The following is an 18,775-nucleotide window of genomic DNA, read 5'->3' as shown; positions in this document are numbered from 1 at the left end:
GAGCAACTGCAGATTGACTGTAAATTTCAACCTGAGGCACAAGTAGCTAGTCACGAGCAGCCAGCTTCATTAAAAACTACCCACCAACTCCATAGAGTGGAAAACCACAGTCAATTTATAGTGCACAAACTGCTCATCACACCTAGCATTCACATTTGCAAGTCCAGTGGTGCAAGGAGCACAGGCAGTGGACTACCAAGCAGTTGAGTAATGTCATGTGATTAGATGAGTCACCCTTCACAAAGTTCTAGACAAATGGATGAGAGGGTATGTGGAGTCAGCCCTATGTACTTGGTTTCAACGGGTTTCTGTTGGTTGCCTAATGTCCCGATTTCCATTTTCCTGGCATTGCTTGTGTGCACTCATTCTCTTGGAAGGCAAAGTCAATGTTAATCATTACTTAGTGGATCTGTGTGATCTTCACTCCATGTTGCACTGTTTTCCTGCTGAAAACAGTGTCTTCTAGGATGACAATGCCCCCATTTATAGATCATGCGTATGACACTCTTGTTATGCATGTCTTGGCATTCCTGGTCACCAGATCTGAACCCAATTGAGCATTTATAAGATATTCTGGAACTTCACATGAGAGAGTGGTTTCCAACTCCATCAACCAGGATTGAGGAAAAACTGACTTTCTGGTGGTGAAACTGTGCTCAATTCCTGTAGAATTCCAGGTAGACTAGTACACTTGATGGCATGACCCAATTCATTTTTTTACCACTATCTGTACATGTTCTTGTTCTCCTGTTACACTGCTCAGTGTTTACACTGGTATTAACAAATCTAAAAAAGCTGGTTTCATGGTATATTTGATTAGGCAAGTAAAACCTTGAATTTTTGTGAAAAGAAATACATAGGATGGCAACAAATACATGTAAAGGAATAAGAATAGAACAGCAATTAAATGTGTAGGACAGCATTAAGTTTAGTTCAGATGTTCATTATGTTCTCACAGGCATTCTTGATTTTGAACTTAGAATGGTACATAATCAACATTTTTGGATCATGAGAAAGTTCACTGTTCTATTTTAAAGCAAGAAATTAGGATCTATGATGTTTCTTCTAATAAAGTAAACAAGTAAATTACATACAGATTTTATTCTAATCTCCTGGGACTAAATAGCCCCAGTGACTGCAGTTGCAAACATAACACATGTACTTTTATCTTGGCATATATAAAATTGAAATGTATTAAAATATATTTAGAACTAATCACACCAATTTCACCTCCAAGCTGTGCACATCTCAAATAAATGTACCTATAGAACAAGCTCATATGACCCCCTTAATTTCATTTATTCTACAAAATTACTGACAAATGTTCCATACTAAAAACACAGCCTTTTATCATTCTTTGTTTCATGCAGGGATACTAGAAAGCAAACGGGCTAACACCTTCAGCCTTGAAGAAGTTTTGTTAACTTGTCAGCTTTGTGAATTTTCATCACATTTGTTCTGACCTGATAAAATTAATCTGTACATATTGATGAAGATTTGCTGCTTTATCTGAAGTCATGCTTTACAGTCACCCACCATCGAACTGGAAATATTTAAGCAAAAAACGGAGAATTTAAGATGATATGCGTTAAATGATAGTCACTTGTATAGAAGCCTTTCAAAAAAGAAAAGGCCCATGTTCAACCTCCTCCCCTATTTTAAGCCTCAACAGACAAAAAAAACACATCCACCAACACTCAGCAGCATCACGTAGATTTTCTGCAGCTTTCTGATTAAATACCTTTTCTTATTAACTTACTGGGTGAAGCAAAAAGATACCATTTGCTACAAGCACAACATACAGTATAGCTCACAGATGATAAGGCCTACTGACTCACCGTGTGGTATCCTCTGGGTAAAGGCGGCTTCCCAACAGGGTATGGATCCACTGTATCGATAATTGTTTGTCTCTCTCCTTTTTGGTTAATTTTACGAAATCTCCTGCGAGACTGTCGGTGAGAAGCTTGCCGTTGAAAGTATTCCTCATTTTCATCCATATAGTCCACCTGACAGTACAGAGATAAAAAGAGCAAGATATGAAGGGTTTTATCTGCAGCAACTGCATACTGTGCAGCTCTAAGCTCAGACACATATGTTACCCGAACGCGCCGATCAATACAATTTAACACCAAAAAGGAAGCATTAAATGCAATTAAAGATTGATTTTCCCCTGACAAGCTAACAGTTTACCTATTTTACTGGTTGGCAGGCAGCTTTTCATCAATGTTTTTGAAAAGCACACGTAAATTGCAGAGACCCACAGAAAGATACAAACATTTTTTAAAAGCAACTGAAGGACAGACAATGTTAGGCGTGTATAAAGCTCACAAAATTAACAAGCAATTCAGCAATTTTTAATCTGCTTCTGATGTAGCTGAGGCAAATTTACCACTCAGCAGGAACACAAGGAGACACCAATAACAAATAAACTGAAGTCGTGTAATATTTGTCCCTTTATAGACAATCATCAGTAGATTAGAAAAATCAAGGAAGGAAAATAAGCATTTCATAAAGCAGTCTCAATAAATAAAAAGATTGCATAAGCAAAAACCTTATTGTCCAAAGTTACCAATCAAAAAATATGACAGCCAACAAATTATTCCTTTATAAAAGAAAGATGACGATAAAATTTAGAATTTAAAAAGACAGTTATAGCTTACACATTCCTTTCTTGTCTCGTTCACTGCAGTCTCGTATTTTACAACAGCATACTGGCTTCTGCATTATACATCTCTGTACCGTACTATCTGCTGCTATGGCAACTGCAAGGGAGCAGTGTAAATTGTTTGGAGTATAACCAGAATGGAAATCATGTCTGTATCGGTGTCACAGGAACCTAAGCAGTTGTGTAATAATTACAGGCGGGAGGCACCAAACATTTTACAAAGAAAGGCAAAAACGAATCTTTCTGTACTAATTTGCATAAAAATAGATTTTAGCAGACGTGTGGTCTGGTTATTCAGTACAGACTGTTAAATTATTCCACAGATTACTGCAGATTATGCCACAAGATTATTCTTTAATAGCAACTGCATCTTCCTCAGACTACATACTGTAACAGTCTGTCATGGTAAAATTCCACATGTCTAATGATTAAAAACAGGGAAAAAAGACACTATTGCCATCAAATAACCTTCTATTAACAGTCTTTATTAAAAAAAAACAGCACCCACATGGTGACACTACTCTATGGCACCTAGATGCCAAGTAATAGCTGCTAAGTATAATGAACCAGTCTATCTTACCACTGTGCTGTCACCACCACAATGCACACAAACAACCTTTAAAGAAACATACAAGCAACAATGAAAAAAAACAAAAATGTAAAATATGTAACAAATTTTATTAAATGTAACTGGGAAAAGGAAAATCAGACCCCAGTGAGTAATCAGTTTGATGGTGAGAATCAGTGACCCTTTCAGAGCTGCAACCACATCATTTTGACATGCATTCAGAGTATTCATGGGTTTGGAAAGCCCTATATAAATACATCACCACCATCATCATCATCACTGGCCAAAAATCTGTACAACACACAGAAAAACTACCGACAAAGATTTTGCATCATAAAAGTAAAAAAGGCCAAATAAAAATGAAGTTAAAGGTAAATACCTAACCCTGATCTTATACAAACCTCCAACTAAGTCACACACATTTGTATTACGTAAACATCATTAATATCCCTAGTACTATAGCACAGTTGAATGATGATTAGAACTACAATCTCACAGTCCTGGGTTCAGTTCTGGCTTGGGGAATCTGTCTCAATGGAGTTTGAATGGGTTTTTTTTTTCTACTCTGGCATGTGCTTTTACAAGGTGCTCTGGTTTCCTTGCACCTCTTAAAGATATACAAGTCAGGCTTGGTTGACTAATCTTACGGTTACTTCGAGTAAAACTTTTCAAGGGCGATTTCAATTTTAATCATGTGACATTCCTTTTAATACTACCATAAGCAAATTCTATTTGTGAGTTTAAAACACTAAAACTAATGTAGTTTTTCCAATGAAACAATAAGGCTTGCTACTTTAACAGCTGCTGAAGTTTTTGCCTGATTAATTGCTCAATTAGAGTTTGCAGTGACAAACAGAGCTCATTTAACTGATATTTGAGTCCTACAGCTTGGTAGATTTTTGATGGATTGTGAATTATTTCTGCTAGCACTAATATGACATACACATTTTTTTAACAGGAGATGTACTACATAATAATCACAAAACTAAAATATTTAACCACTGTAGAATCATCCTGAACTCGGAAGGCAACAAACTTTTCAGTAAAATGGGATCTAGTGGAGACTCAACGACTGGAAATTACAGATTAAAGAGATGCTGGCAGTTCAAAAATAAACACTGAAATTCAAGAGCCCTACATATCAAGAACAAACATTTAAAGAAAAAAAAGAACTTACTTTTCTTGAACTCTGGGAGCTCTACAAGCAAATCTTTGTTCACACATTGGCTAAACTAGGTCAATGATTAAGTAGTTAAGTTTAACCACTCATGGGGAATGAAAGAACAGTAGCTAATTACGTAATTCAGCCGTTTTATAGTGTAGTCTCACTGGTTTTGAAAATAATTTTGTTTTGCTCTTCTCCCTAAATGCAATCACAGAGTTCGGCTATAAAAAATGTGTTGCTAATTTCCTTTCAGCATTAACACATACTCCAATAGGGTTTATAAGCGAGGAAAAAATAGTAAAATTATAAAAAAAGATTTTTTGGTTAAACTCAATAAACAACTCAGCTTCAAAATACTGAAACAAGCTCAGCCATAATAATGTCTTTGTTTAGTCCTGTTTTAGGACACGTTTGACCTTCAGGTTTTAAACCCAGTGGCATTTTTCAGTTTTTGTAATCCAAGCAATTACATTTTAAGTAATTATCTCATAAACACCCATTTACCAGAGCAGAATACAAAAAAATATTTCATTTTCAGGCCGGACTGTTATCATGGCACTTTTAACAAAAGCACAAAAACTTAAGTTTCCATAATGTATTAAACTATGAATTTTTACTTAACTGAAAGTGGGTGTTCTATTTTTTTAAGACAATATTACAGTTTGTCGTATAGGAAAAAAAACACTTCTTGCTACTTTCATATATTTTACCTATTTTATTAATAGGTATGTTTCAGAATTACAGTGCCTGCCCAATTAAGCTTTTGTTGAAGACGTTCAAGCACGTAGCTGCGTCAGCATGGTAGGCTGCAAAGGAACAAGTAAAGGTTTATTCCATGCTGAAAAGAGAAGAAAAGAAACAACATTTCGGCTGTGGAGCCTTCTTCAGGTGACACCAATGTTTCAGCTGTGGAACCGCCTTAGGGTGACACCCAAAGAAGGCTCCACAGCCGAAACGTTGCATTCCTTTTCTTCTCTTTTCAGCTTGAAATAAACCTTTACCTGTTCCTTTTGTTGAAGACGACAGCTGCCTAAAGGGTACTGGTTAAACAATATATTGAGGAATGGTTCTTTCTAGACTTCTCTTTGTTCAATGAATCTTAAATATAAACCAGCTTTCTTTTTATAGTTTTCCACGACCTAATAGTGAGAACAACCCTAAATTAACATTTTTAATGTTAGCATTATTATGTTATAATGCTTTTGTTAACAAAATAAGGGTTTCCTGGTCAAACAGCTGATTTATTTTAATAAATACTCAAACTATCCATCTTTCAAACAAAAAAAAACACCTTTCACTTTATACAAAGAGATAATTTATATTGCACAGCTTGGGTCATGTTCATTTTATACATTTGGGGGAGCACTTCTTGTCATTTTTAATCAATCTCATTTTCTTCCTCTTTTTATGATCTTTTGTCTTTTGTATGACTATGAACATTTTGTTTACAATTGTTGAAGTACCATATCTGTTCACTTAGTAATGCTGATAACAAGAACAAAGATTTCTGATCAACTGCTGTTGCGTTTTAAAGCACCATAGAGCAAAGAAAAATGTGGTTTAGTGTTTAGTATACCTTTCAATTGCAGTAGGTGCTACTGTGCTATGTCAGTGAATCCCAATGGTAATCATAAAGGACTGCATAATGTAGTACTTTGCATAGGATGGCATTCCAACTGAACAGATAAATCATGTATTGAAGACTACTAAGACTAATAAGAGAATTTTGTCTGCAAAAACTACAAAAACCATTTGAAGTATAAAGAAAGACGTCTGCATATGCATTAACAGACAGACTCAAGAGGAGTCCTGCATCAGAGTGCAAACTGCACAAGAATAGGTAAATACTAATGCAATACAGAAAAGCAGGAAAAAGAAAAATGATTGTCATACAGTGAAGAATACTCAAGAAGGGCTTTGCAGTGAAACACCTTTCTACTTTTCAGCATGAAATTAACCTTGATTTGTTCCATTACAAAAAGACTGCAATATCTGCAATTAACTAAATATTACAGATTGCATCTTCTAGTCTTTCGCAAGTTGAAACTATCCATCATATCAAGATATTTAGCACATTTTGTAACAATGACGCAGACTGAAGATTTATCTTCACATGCACCACTTCTTCATGCTACAGTTTACCATAAATTACCCAGATTACACTACTCCCTCTTGAAAGCAAGCAATATGTAAACATTTTCACACTCCTGAATTGGTGCTATGTATAAGTGCAATTTAAACATTTTGTTAATAAATATTTATAGGTCAATGATTTATTGAAGCTTTTGTATTTAATGGGATTACACCATATTTGGTCTTAATAGCTGACTCAAAGGTCATTTAACTGCAAAAACCTCTTGGTTAGAGGTTTTGCTGTGTGAGTTATACACCCTTTCATTACCCTCTTAAAGTAACTCTGACACTAGGAATATTGTATTGTCCAGCTAATTAAACTGCAAAAAAACATTAAATATAACTTAGTACAACAGCATGGTTTTGCAAACAGGCAAATATTTTCACATTAGGTAGCCTCACAAAATACAAAACAATGCTAAAAAGAATTAGATATTTCCCTTTAACAACACATTTGTTGAAGGGTGAATAGTAAGAACTTAGTGCTTGCAAAGATGTAGCATTCAGTCCTGACAGTAGTTCATGTCTGAAGCCTCGGTAGCTCAGAGGCTTAACTCCCACCCACTGCCTTAAACTACTTTTCCAAGATCCACAAGTGCTTGTCATGTAACACATATTGTACTGTACTGTCTTCAACGTTTACAAAAGTAAATGATAGCTGAGAGGTTTAACTAAATATTTATAAGATAGTTATAACACAGTATGCACAATATGTGCAGTATCGCCCAGCATTTTACAAATAAGACTTCAAGATTTACATATTAGAAAGACAAATATACGTTTTATCAAATAAGAAAGCACTGGGGTGAAAGCAAAAGCAAAACATTTAGTATTTTGCACACCGATTAGCTTTACAATTACAGTCACATACAGAACATAGCACAAACACAAAAATACCTTCAGTATGTATATAGAAATGCAGTCATCTATTTATATTTACTTTTCTCATTAAGTTACCTAAGCAAATTAGGAACAATCAGCAATGCAGAGACCAGCAAGACCTCCCAAAAAATAATCTGAGAACCTCAACTCTGGGCACTGGTTTCCTGATTTCTTCATCTGAACATGAATTGGTATATTATCCTATATGTGAATACTGGTTAATCTTGAAAATCCCTGACTGCATAGTCTTCTTTTAAAGCACAATTAGGATTGAGAGATTACATACCTCTATTCATGAGGCCATGCAAACTTACATACCATAGATTTTTTATTAGCAGATGCCTAACTACTAGTAGTTAAATGTAAACTAGTAGTAAAATGTCGTAAAATGGACAGACAACTTGATTTCCCTAAGCATTTTTTTCAGTGGTCCAGTAAACACAATAATCTGTTTATTATGGTAACAGTTAAAAACATCAGATATCAATTAATATGGGAACAAACCTGCTAAATATGTACCAACTGTAAAATGAAAGACTGAAGATGATGATAATGGTATTTTTAATGCATTCTTTTCACTACTACTCACTGAGAAGAATCTCTTATAACAAGCTGATATGCAAAGAAGATATGGGAAATTTATATCCTAACCATTTGTAAGCAAATAACGGATTAATGATCAATTTGTATTATATGTTGTTTCCAATACAGAAAACACTATATTTCCTAAGATGAACAAGAGTTTTACAGATACAATTCTACAGATATAAACAGGTTCTAAAAAACTGCTCTTTAGTTTTTATTTTTTTGTTTTCAATACACTAGACATCATGTACTAGTAATGATGTACTCTGATGTTCTTGAACATTTTCCTGCTTAAATTACTATTTTTGGGGTGGCTCTCATACAAGACCATCGGGTTGTGCAAAGCTAACTACATCCTCATTTACCTAAATGATGCCATACCAAAATCAACAATGATTGAATTGAAGAGACCATCTAACTGCCAGAATTGTAACCAATGATTCCTTCCTGTTAAAAAAAAGCCAATTATTTACACATTTCTTTTATCTATCATACTTATACATCTACTAAATGCTTCAAAATGAAGAGTAAATGAAACTTAGTCAAATAAAAGGTCAAAAGATCTGCCCTAGATGGGACACTCTCAGAAGACTCACCACAATCATTTCAGAAGGCTCCAGCACAATGCATTCACAACCACGTCTGAGGCTTCCTGCTGAGCGCTTGCCAAAACTGAGGAAAAGAAGAAACACAAGAGGTCATGGAAAATAAAAGCTTAAACAAATGTCATTCAGCTCCAATCTTCATGAACATAAATAAATCATGATATTTCTATAAAATTAAACACTGAGTGGGGCATTATGGAAGCAGTGTACCCTCTTAGCATGGAGAGACAAAGAGCACAACCTAAAGCCATTATTTTTTAAAATGAATACATTTATACCGCTACCTTAAAAAGAAAGAGGTAAACACAGTAAAATAACAACATAGATGAAAGCACAGTACACCAAGCAATGTCTCAACTGGGACCCAAAAACCTCTCCCAGCGACTATCCAAACGCAGAACTATACCCAAAATACTGCCAGAGTACATGCTATGTTGTTTCTGACTGGAGCAGAAAAGTTGGTCAACACATTTGTCTGTTCAAGAATTGATTACTGCAGTGCCTTGAGACTTGCTGGGATATCTAAATTCACATTGAACAAACATCGGAATGTCTACAACTTGGTAGCCAGAATCCTAAACGGGCTGCGTGAAACTGATCACATCACTTCTGTCCTGGAGCCATTGCACTGGTTTCCTATCAGATGTTGACTTCAAAATCCCAATGCTTGGCACCTCAGTACCTATCTTACTTTTTATCTTTCTAATTCCCATCTCACAACCTTCTTTCGTCTGATTCTGGTGTCCTGTTGGTCCACCAAGCTCATTTAAATTCTATGAGTGACAGGGCCTTCTTGTTATACCCCAAATTCTCTAGAATCATATCCCCAAGGATATCAGAGAGTCCCCTACTCTAAGTGCATTCAAATCCAGACTTAAAACCTTCTTCTCCAGAAAGGCTTTTATTTAATTGGTGTCTTAGTCTGCTCATTGCATCTTCTACTGCAATTCTAATTCTTTGTTTATCTGTGCTAATTTTGATATCTCCTATCTTTGTTAACTGTCTTTCAAGCCTTGGAAAGGGCTTTGAGAAGCTACTTATAAAGTTACAAGTTATAAAGTTTAAACAGTAGAAAGTAATAGTCCTACTTCCATGAAGTCTTAAATAGAAAAATATCCTCCATAAAACATGCAAATCAGCCAACTAGAATTTGAGAAACTTGAGCTATACTGACCAGTATACAGGTAGCAGTCTGAAACAGATGTCACTGAAACCAACACTTGACCCTTGGACACTTCGTAAAAAGACATCAAAACGAAAAAAAAAGTAGGCACCACTAATCTGTCAAGCTTAAATAAGCAGAATAAATGACCCAATGCAAACACCAAAACCTAGCCTCTGGATACAGAAACTAGACTGGCACAGACAGTGAGACGGTGCATTCAGCAGGGAGGTGAAGTTAGTTTGTCATCCTGCTGCATATACATAACAGTCCATTGTAAAGGACATGCACGTCTGTAAATTCCAAAGCCTGATCGAAACACTATGAACACGAACCAGAGGGCATTTTAAGGATAGGGAATTGTTCAACTGCAACAGCCTCCAAACTTTCATTCTAATTTTATCCTTATACAGTGTTTGCTGTATGTATATTTCAATAAATGTTTAATAATCACTGTGATGTTCATTCTTTATATGCACAGAAGATATGTGTCTAATAAGTGATTTATTTTGACTGACAGCTCAGTTATACACTGGTCTTTTCCACAAATAGTGAAAGCTGTATAACCTCAACATGCCAATAAAATATTTTGAAAGCAAATCTGTATAAGTCTGTAAGTCCAAAAAGGTGCGATTAGTATAATAAACCATTTAAAGGCAATTATTAAGTTGACTGTTCAGAGGCCTGCCTGCTGCGCTATATTATTGATTAATTTCTCCTTTAATTCACAAAAACATCTACCAGAGACATTTCTCCTGTATAGCATATAACATTGCCCTTAATGTTTTTATGATGTCACTTTACAAAATGATTATGATGTCACTATCTGACACTGCAGCAGAATTCTACCTTTACAATAGGCTATTTTTTCCACTAATGGGATGCTGTATGCCTGCTTCAATCAAGGCCAATAAGCCAGCAGAAGCTGTCCTCACTGACCTAATTCCTACAAAAAGAGCTGCAGTCTCATTCATCAGTTCCCCAAGTGCACTCATGGGTTGACAATGATGAGACCTGAAACGCTGCATTTCTTTAATATTTTAAGCAAAACTGGAGCAGCAGTGTAAAGAAAAAAAGATGAAAGGGGTTATCAGGTTTTATAAACCTACTGTAATTAACTTCAAAAGATTTGGGAATTCTGCTTCACTCTGACATAATTAAACATAGCAGTTGATTATTGTTCATCATTAAAATCCTTTGTTCTAAACAATGCTGTATTAATGAGTAAAAAAAAATAAAATTACGTTAATAAAGTCACTGATTTCCCACATAATAGCAAGTCCCTGTATCTACATCAATCTGTCTTAAGCACAAATAACTAAGAATTGTGTGGTCCTTTAAACACCAAGAACATAAAAAAAAACATTTAAGCCTAAACAATATCAAGAGAAATAGACAATCAATAACATTGTGACTTAGGTTAAAAATTAAGTTTAATAAACTCTATTGCAAGAAAAATGCATGATCTAACAGAGAATGTTGCTGTCTTCAATAATATTAAATACAGTCTGCACAGTAAGAATATTTCCTCTACATGCATTGCTCTAAAAGGAAACATAATAGGGAGTAGCTGTATGTAAAACAGTAATGAAAAGGCAACTTATACAAAAGAAAGGGTGAATCTCTCCAGTTTTCTGTATATTACAATTGGAACACACCTAAGTACTGTGAATCCTATCCACCATCATGCATTGTGCTGCACATCCTGTGTCAGAAGTACAGTAGTAACATGGTGCTGGAAATTTAGGTAATTCATTTAGCAAAGTGAACATTTGTTCTACTTCCTCACAATAAATAGTGGAACTAATCACTAAATTATGATTCTCATGCTATATTGCCTGTTCATAAGATAACGTTCACTACTTGCCTTATATAAACTTATATACAGTAGTACAATGAGGCAAGGGTATTTTTTTAAATGGCTGTCCCCTACACTTGGGCCTCTACATTCCTCTTACACAACAGTCCAGCTCACCACTGGAATGCAATTCCACAACGCAGGAATGTAAACGCATTCATCATGAGCATCATGCTCACGTAGGCTCTGCTGAGCCTGAGAAACATGTGGTGCAATACTATGTGAAATCCCTCTTTGCTTATGTACTGTGCTACTGCTGATTCCCTAAGCTCTTAAGCAGGAGTGGGTGGATAACTTTCAACTCCTAACTGAAAGATAAAGTAAAAACAACTCTTCTATGAAAATGTAATGTACGTTAAGCTCTGAAAACAAATTAAGTTTCAAAATATCACCAAAAAACACAAGTATTAAAATATATGCCCAAATTTGACTAATCAAAAAAATCAGATTGAGTTTACATGCAAGCACTTTTGTCAGTATCTAAAAAGAAAGCCCCATTGAACTTGCTTATGGCAATACTTTTGTATCAAAGGGCAAAATAATTCTTCTACTTCTACTTGGTTCTTCTTGATTTAGTATTATAAAGCCCTTAATATCATGCAATTTTATTTGATGTTAAAAGGTTACTTTTTTGCTTTTGTACCTAAAATTGTTGCAACAGATATGCACACTATTATTTGACAGCAATAGATGACTATTTCCAGAAAACACACAGCCTTACCCTCATTGGCATAGAGCACGAGGAATTAACAGCTGAACTCATTTTAACTTGTTGACAGCTGACTTATGGCATCAGGACTCAGAATACTTCCTGAATCACATGGATCACTTCCACACATTACTTCGGAACAGCAAGAGAAATGTACAGATACAAACTAATCATTTTTCAGGTAGAAGCCTACTTTTCTTTTTAGTTAATGGAAAAGTAATAGCTAGATCAATAAATTAACTGCAAAAAGAAGCTAAAAAATTAAGCAAAGAAAAATTCCAAATTCAAAGCATGTATTCTTTAATTAAATGGTGTGACAGTATAAACTGTTAAATAGAAAGGAATTACTAAGATATATACACCCAATTCGGTCAGTCTCAATCAGCACAGGTAATACTTACAGTGTCAGTCTAGCTATATAGGGTTTCTGTAGTTGTATTCCAAGCCTCTGCAGTTTGCTCTTAGAAAGACTGCAGTGACGACCACTGAAACTAAACTTGTTTCAGGCTTCAAACTTCTTGAGCTCTAATAGAAGCAACAGTAAATTTGTATCTGACCTTTCTGTTCACTGAAATCCACACTGTAGTTTACTCCATCCACTAGTTCCTTTTGAAACAACCATTTTCGGTGCAATCCCTGTGTGCTCTGAATCTCGGCTCCCACTTCTGTTGCTGTACGTGTAGAGGACTGAAGCCAACATTCCTGTGGACGGCTCATTTCCTGCCAGGGTGACCTAACCACCTCTGCTAGCTGCTGATATGTGTGCAGCATTTTGTCCCCCTAGTGTAGTGCTTCCGAATACTGGCTCTGACACCTGAGAAACATCAGCCATACAGTTGCTCTCTTGTCAATTGTCAATTCATTGGACTGCTTACCCTTTACAATTATAAAGATATTAAACCACTGAGCAACATGACCTTTTATTCAGTTTCCTACATCCTAAATTAACTCTTAGCTGTTGTGTTTTGAAGTAATTGCACATGCTAGTTTACGATTAACACTAGCTGAGATTTTATACCAGTACAATCTTAATTATAGAAAGCACTGTGTTTATTTTTTTTAGCCCTTTTAGTATTTTAGCAGGGCAAGAAATGAATGCAAATCAGCTAAATGTTCGATAATTACTGCTTTCAGGTAAACGTACAAAGAACGCACAAAAATTGGATGTTAAAGAAAAAAAAACCTTAAAATTCTGAAATGCTAATTTTACAGATTTGATATTTCTTCAATAAAATTTCTCTACGTTAAACATATTTTAGATACACTCTTAATTTTACAAAAGTTCAATTAATTTCAATGTTAATTTAATTAAAAGATCAACAATTTGGGTTGACTCTCTTGATCTAGTTTGTATCCTATACAGAGTAAAAGCTTAAGGCTATTATCCTAGCTGTTATAGGCAGAATATTTCTTTAGGATATTGAGAACACTTTTAATTCAAACCTTTTAAAATGCTTTAATTTTTAGACTAATATTTTAGACTAAATTCTCCGTCAATGAATCCTACTTAAATATCTAACTGAAAATATACAAATATTTGAGGTAGTGCTATCTAAAAACAGATGAACCATCTAATAGTATATCTATTAGATGCATATCTAGTAAATGCATATCTTATTTTCTAACTATACATTTTAGAGACATGATTTAAAATGGTTCATTTGTCCATTTAATTCCTTTTTATCTGTTTTTGTATGCATGTTTGTATCTGCGCAGGTAGTTAAAAAACAATACACAAATTGATAAAGGGCATTTTCTGACTAAAAGAAGAAACAATGGTTTGGGAGATTAATAAAATGGTTTAGACAATCTGAAAACTTAAAAGGCCAAAAGACTGCCTGAACTATCTTGCTACAACCTGGGTTTTCACAGGAGAACATTTCAATAAAACTGCAAATTAAGCGCAGTGTTAACAGTTGCAGTAAGCAAATAAAAACATTATTTTAAAGAGCAGTAACTGAACTGATTCCCCAATGAATGGTTCGAAATCCTGTTATTGAAACAGACTGGCACTATGAGATAAGAAAATGAGAAACACTAAGTTACATGCGGAAGTTAAATACAGAGATTACTAGGAATGAGTACAACTGTTTCTGATCAGGAAACAAGTAAATTAATCTCTATGTTGTTGGCTTTGTGTGACATTTCTTCATTCCACCAGGTTCATCAAACCTGAAGACTGATAAATCACAGTGGTCACACATACAAGTAATATACCAACATAAACATAAATCTGCATTATTCCATTTGATTACAGCACAATATAAAACAAAGCTACAGTAGAATTATTAATTGTGAAAGATTTAAAATAAAGTAGTTTCACATAAAAGTATTATTAATAAACACTCAGAAGTCATATTTTCACCAGCCTACAGTCTAACAAACAAAAGCAACAATGTAATATCAGGTTAATATAACCTCTTTGAAAATCCTTCAGTGATAAGTATCAAATGAAAAGGATATCAGATTTTCATAATGGCACAATATGTCCTTCAGAAACAACACTTGAACCACTAACAATGCCACCATTTACAGTAATGCAAAATGAAAATTTCAGATGCCTGTGTGCAGTAGTGGTTAGGGCTTTTAACTATGGACCTGAAAGTTAAGTGTTCAAATATCTATCAGGTTGCTACTGTTGTACCATAAATAAAGGATTAATCGCTCTGACTGGGTAGTATGGATTCCAAACATTCATAACACTGTGTTTAGAGGATACATCATTAGAATATTAAGATGCAGCTAAATGTATAATTTTAGGAATGATTTTAAAAGAGGGACTCCAAATTCAGCATGTGTATATGTTAAAAGCAATGGGGCACTGAGACATACAGGTAACTGCTAAAACAGCATAAATACCAACATAATGTGTCTTAATAGGGTAGTAGGCCACCACAAATTGACAGAACAGATATAATAAGATTTGGCATGGATTCTAGATGTTGGGAGCGACACCATTCGCCCATGAGAAATGTATCATTTTGGTGTTTCCTTGTCTGTGGTGGAATATGCTCTCTCTAGCACCACTCCATATTCTTAATCATAAGTGATCAACTGGGTTGAGATCTGGTGGCTGGGACAGCCATGGCATACGGTTTATATTGTTTTCATGCTCGTCAAACCATTCAGTGACAATTCATGCCATGAGGACGGGGGCATTGTTATCCAGGAAAACTCCATTTCCATCAGGATAGAAATGCTTCACCATAGAATGAACATGATCACTCAGAATGGCTTTGTATTTATTGTCATTTACCTTGCCCTCTAATAGGTTGAGTGGACCTAAACAATGCCTGGAAAATCCACCCCACAGCATAACAGAGCTGCCAGAACCCTTCACCACGGAAAAAAGCATCCAAGCCTCTAGGCTTCAGTGTGGACAAGCAGATGAGTACGTGTGCCACACATGTTAAGAACAGTGTGATGTTTAGTAGACCACTGTCTGTGTTCTTTGCCCCACTTTACTCACGAAAATGCATTTTAGGTATAATAAGGGGTTTATGCACTGCAACCTGACCATAGTATCCCTCTCTGTGAAGTTCTCAATGGACTTTACTAGACGAAACAGCTTGCTCATGCCTCAGATGGACATTTGCAATGAAATGATTCAGAGTTGCTCATCTGTTTTGCTTTGCATCTTAAACCAATGCACGGACATCACGGCCAAGGAGTATACACTTTCATCCATAGTTGTGCCAAAACGATGCCTTTCCCTCATACTTCCATGCCAACCTCACATTAGGCACATCAGCAAGTTGAGCAGTCCAAAATAATGGGCAACTGGGCCTGCCCAGCATTTTTATACATGACCTTAACATGATGGAATGTAAATTGCTTAATTAACTCAGGAACCACACTTGTGTTTTTATCCCTCATTTATATAAGAGTCTCCTTTATTTTGTCAATTACCTGTACAAGATATTAGACAATATGCATCCTCACAAGGATTTGGGCAATTCCATGTTTTCAGTTCTAATTCCCTCTTTCAAACCAATTCCAAAGTCTTTATTTTTTTACATGCTTATGGTTTGAAGAGGGAATTATAATTGAAAAACTGGAAATTATCCCTACACTGACCTTCTTTGGAGCTGCAGTGTGCAATGTTTTAAATTCTACAGAAACACTGGGAAGATTCCCAGTAGGAACATTTATTTTCCATGTCATCGAGTAAATATGAGACACCATTCCCCTTGACAATTAATGCAAAGTTCTTTAAAATGGTACAGAGTCTCATACCAAGTCATTCTTCAATTAGGCTACATTGCATTATTGTTGAGATACTCTACTCCTGTGATCAATTTTGGAATGTCTTTCGCCTTAAAGTTTAATTTTAATATTATCTGTAAAAAAAAAATACAAAAACATTCATATTATTAATTTAAAGTGTTTGTAGCTTCATTTATAATAATTTATTATCCACATAGCATTGTTGAAGAGATAGCTCTGTCATAAACCAGGACATAAGGAATCTAAAGGGGGAAGTTTACATATTTGTTTTCTTAGTGACAATTTTTCCAAATATTTTCATCGTTTTCAATGTTTAAAGGTTTACATCACTGTGGTGCTAAAGGACATTACAGTAACATTCCACCTTATTCGCTAACCTGCTATCGATCTATACAGAATATCATACCCATCACCATCAATGAGAACAATGACATTTTATTTAGACCCACATTTCAGAGTTAAAGCTTGACATTGTCTACCTGGTTTTATCAGACACTCAGACATAGCTGTTGAAACACACTGAAGTAAACCCAGCTAGATTCCAGTGCTTAGGCTATTTCAACACACCGGCAAGGCTCTCGCAGGACTCAAGCTCAGATCAGCATCTCATCACATCCTAGACTGAAACCATGAAAACTTACCATTCCACAACATGCTACAAGTCCGCCCACAGTATCTTCAGTTATTCACGTTTTACCCATGAATTAAAATTCACAGCAAATAAAACTTACATAGTACATGTACATTCAGAGGAAAAAAAAAAATTCATGCAAACGAATATTTTGCTGACATACCTGCTTCTTGGCAAAAACATGGATTCTTTGATGAATACTGAACCAGACAGGAGGATATACCAACAGGTACCAATGTCATCAGGGCTGGAATGGAAGGGGAAAAATAATGAGAAACAGACACACAAAAAATACACACAAAACAGAAGGAAAACAGCAATGAAAATTTACGAACAGTGCGGCACCCTGTGCAGGATGAGTCTAAACACATTAACTGTTGAGCTTGTGGGAACTGTCATTTCACCCCGCTCTGGAAGCAATTACCAGGTTTAAACTCTGTAGCAGAAAAAAGTGGGACATTCTGTCTGTGCTTTTACCACAGCTGCAAAAAAATCGTTGGGAGCCCTGCAGGAGTTCACTGAGCAGCATTCAAGCACAAAATATGCGTGCTTATGCTGGTGGCCTTCAAGAGTTTGGAAACCAACACCTTTCAAGGACAAAGAGATCTGGGTCATGCTGGGATACTCAACTGTGTTCTAGAGAACAGGAACTGCTAGAGGGTTAACAGGAAATGACAAAACCAAACTATAAACACTTTTATTACTAAATTAGTTGTCACAATAAAATGCCATTTTCATGCATGAAGCAATCTCTTCATATTTTGGCAGCTCCTAACTATTTTGCTTTCAGTGTTTCCTACATTTTAAGTTTTAAGAAACACATTACCACTAAAAAAATAAAGGAAACTCAATTCTAAATATGTAATGTGTTCATTGTTATTTAATTGCTCGCACCTAAAGTTTAATTAAATCTTAGCATCAGTGCAACAACTGAGCATGCATCACACTTTGCAAATGAAGGCTATGTCATTTATCATTAAATTGAATTTTGGAAATAGAATATATAAATACTTCATAGTTTGGTATGAAAGATAAATGAGTTAAAGTCTAATTTGTGGAAAAAACTACTCCCTGGTAACATAAAAAAGGCAAACAGGTGAAAGTAATACAGAAATTTCTGAAATTAAAATAGGGTTTCCCAATTCTGGTTTTGGTGATTGAAGGTTAAGAATGTTTACTGTACACTGCTTAACTGAACTCACAGTTTGATCAATCAGACCCTTTTGTTTGCCATTTCTGAAAAATTAACATTTTACGTTACTCCAATTCCAAAACTGAAAACAATTCAACAATGCCTGATTGGTCAATTGTTAGTTTAATTTCAGGTTTAAGTAGGTAATCAAAGCTCATTTGGAACAAAACCCAGCAGAGACTGGGGTCACCAGGATCAGGCTTGGGAGTCTGTGGTTTAAACCCTTTCTCAGGCTGAACCAGCAGTAAATGTAGCCGCCGTATGATTACGTTAAGATAAACGACAAACAGCCTGCAAGGGTATTTTTAACTTCAGGACAGCATTCAATTATGAGCAGTACAAATCAAAAATTACAATAAAAATGAGAAATAATGGGGAAAGATGACTGAAAGT

The 18,775-nt window shown here is 35.3% G+C and overlaps 1 protein-coding gene across 13 annotated transcripts in view; it reads right to left on the bottom strand.

The window, feature by feature from the left end:
- rapgef2b (Rap guanine nucleotide exchange factor 2b) overlaps positions 1–18,775 on the bottom strand; it is a 155,824-nt gene that overhangs the window by 68,723 nt on the left and 68,326 nt on the right. For 10 of the 13 annotated variants that reach the window (XM_088633263.1, XM_088633269.1, XM_088633270.1 and 7 more), the window contains exons 4-6: positions 17,354–17,437; positions 8,595–8,670; positions 1,839–2,006 (exon numbers count right to left, since the gene is read on the bottom strand). In XM_088633263.1, the coding sequence (XP_088489389.1) occupies positions 1,839–2,006; positions 8,595–8,670; positions 17,354–17,437 (328 nt within the window). Of the gene's footprint in view, positions 1–1,838; positions 2,007–2,660; positions 2,794–8,594; positions 8,671–12,733; positions 12,857–12,889; positions 13,043–17,353; positions 17,438–18,775 lie in introns of those variants that run through there. The other 3 variants (XM_088633274.1, XM_088633275.1, XM_088633276.1) reach the window with 3 other exon arrangements.

Source organism: Lepisosteus platostomus, chromosome 1 (assembly GCF_059453375.1).
Source record: "Lepisosteus platostomus isolate fLepPlt1 chromosome 1, fLepPlt1.hap1, whole genome shotgun sequence".
In the NCBI taxonomy this organism is placed as follows: domain Eukaryota; kingdom Metazoa; phylum Chordata; class Actinopteri; order Semionotiformes; family Lepisosteidae; genus Lepisosteus; species Lepisosteus platostomus.
This window is presented reverse-complemented; position numbering and strand designations above follow the sequence as displayed.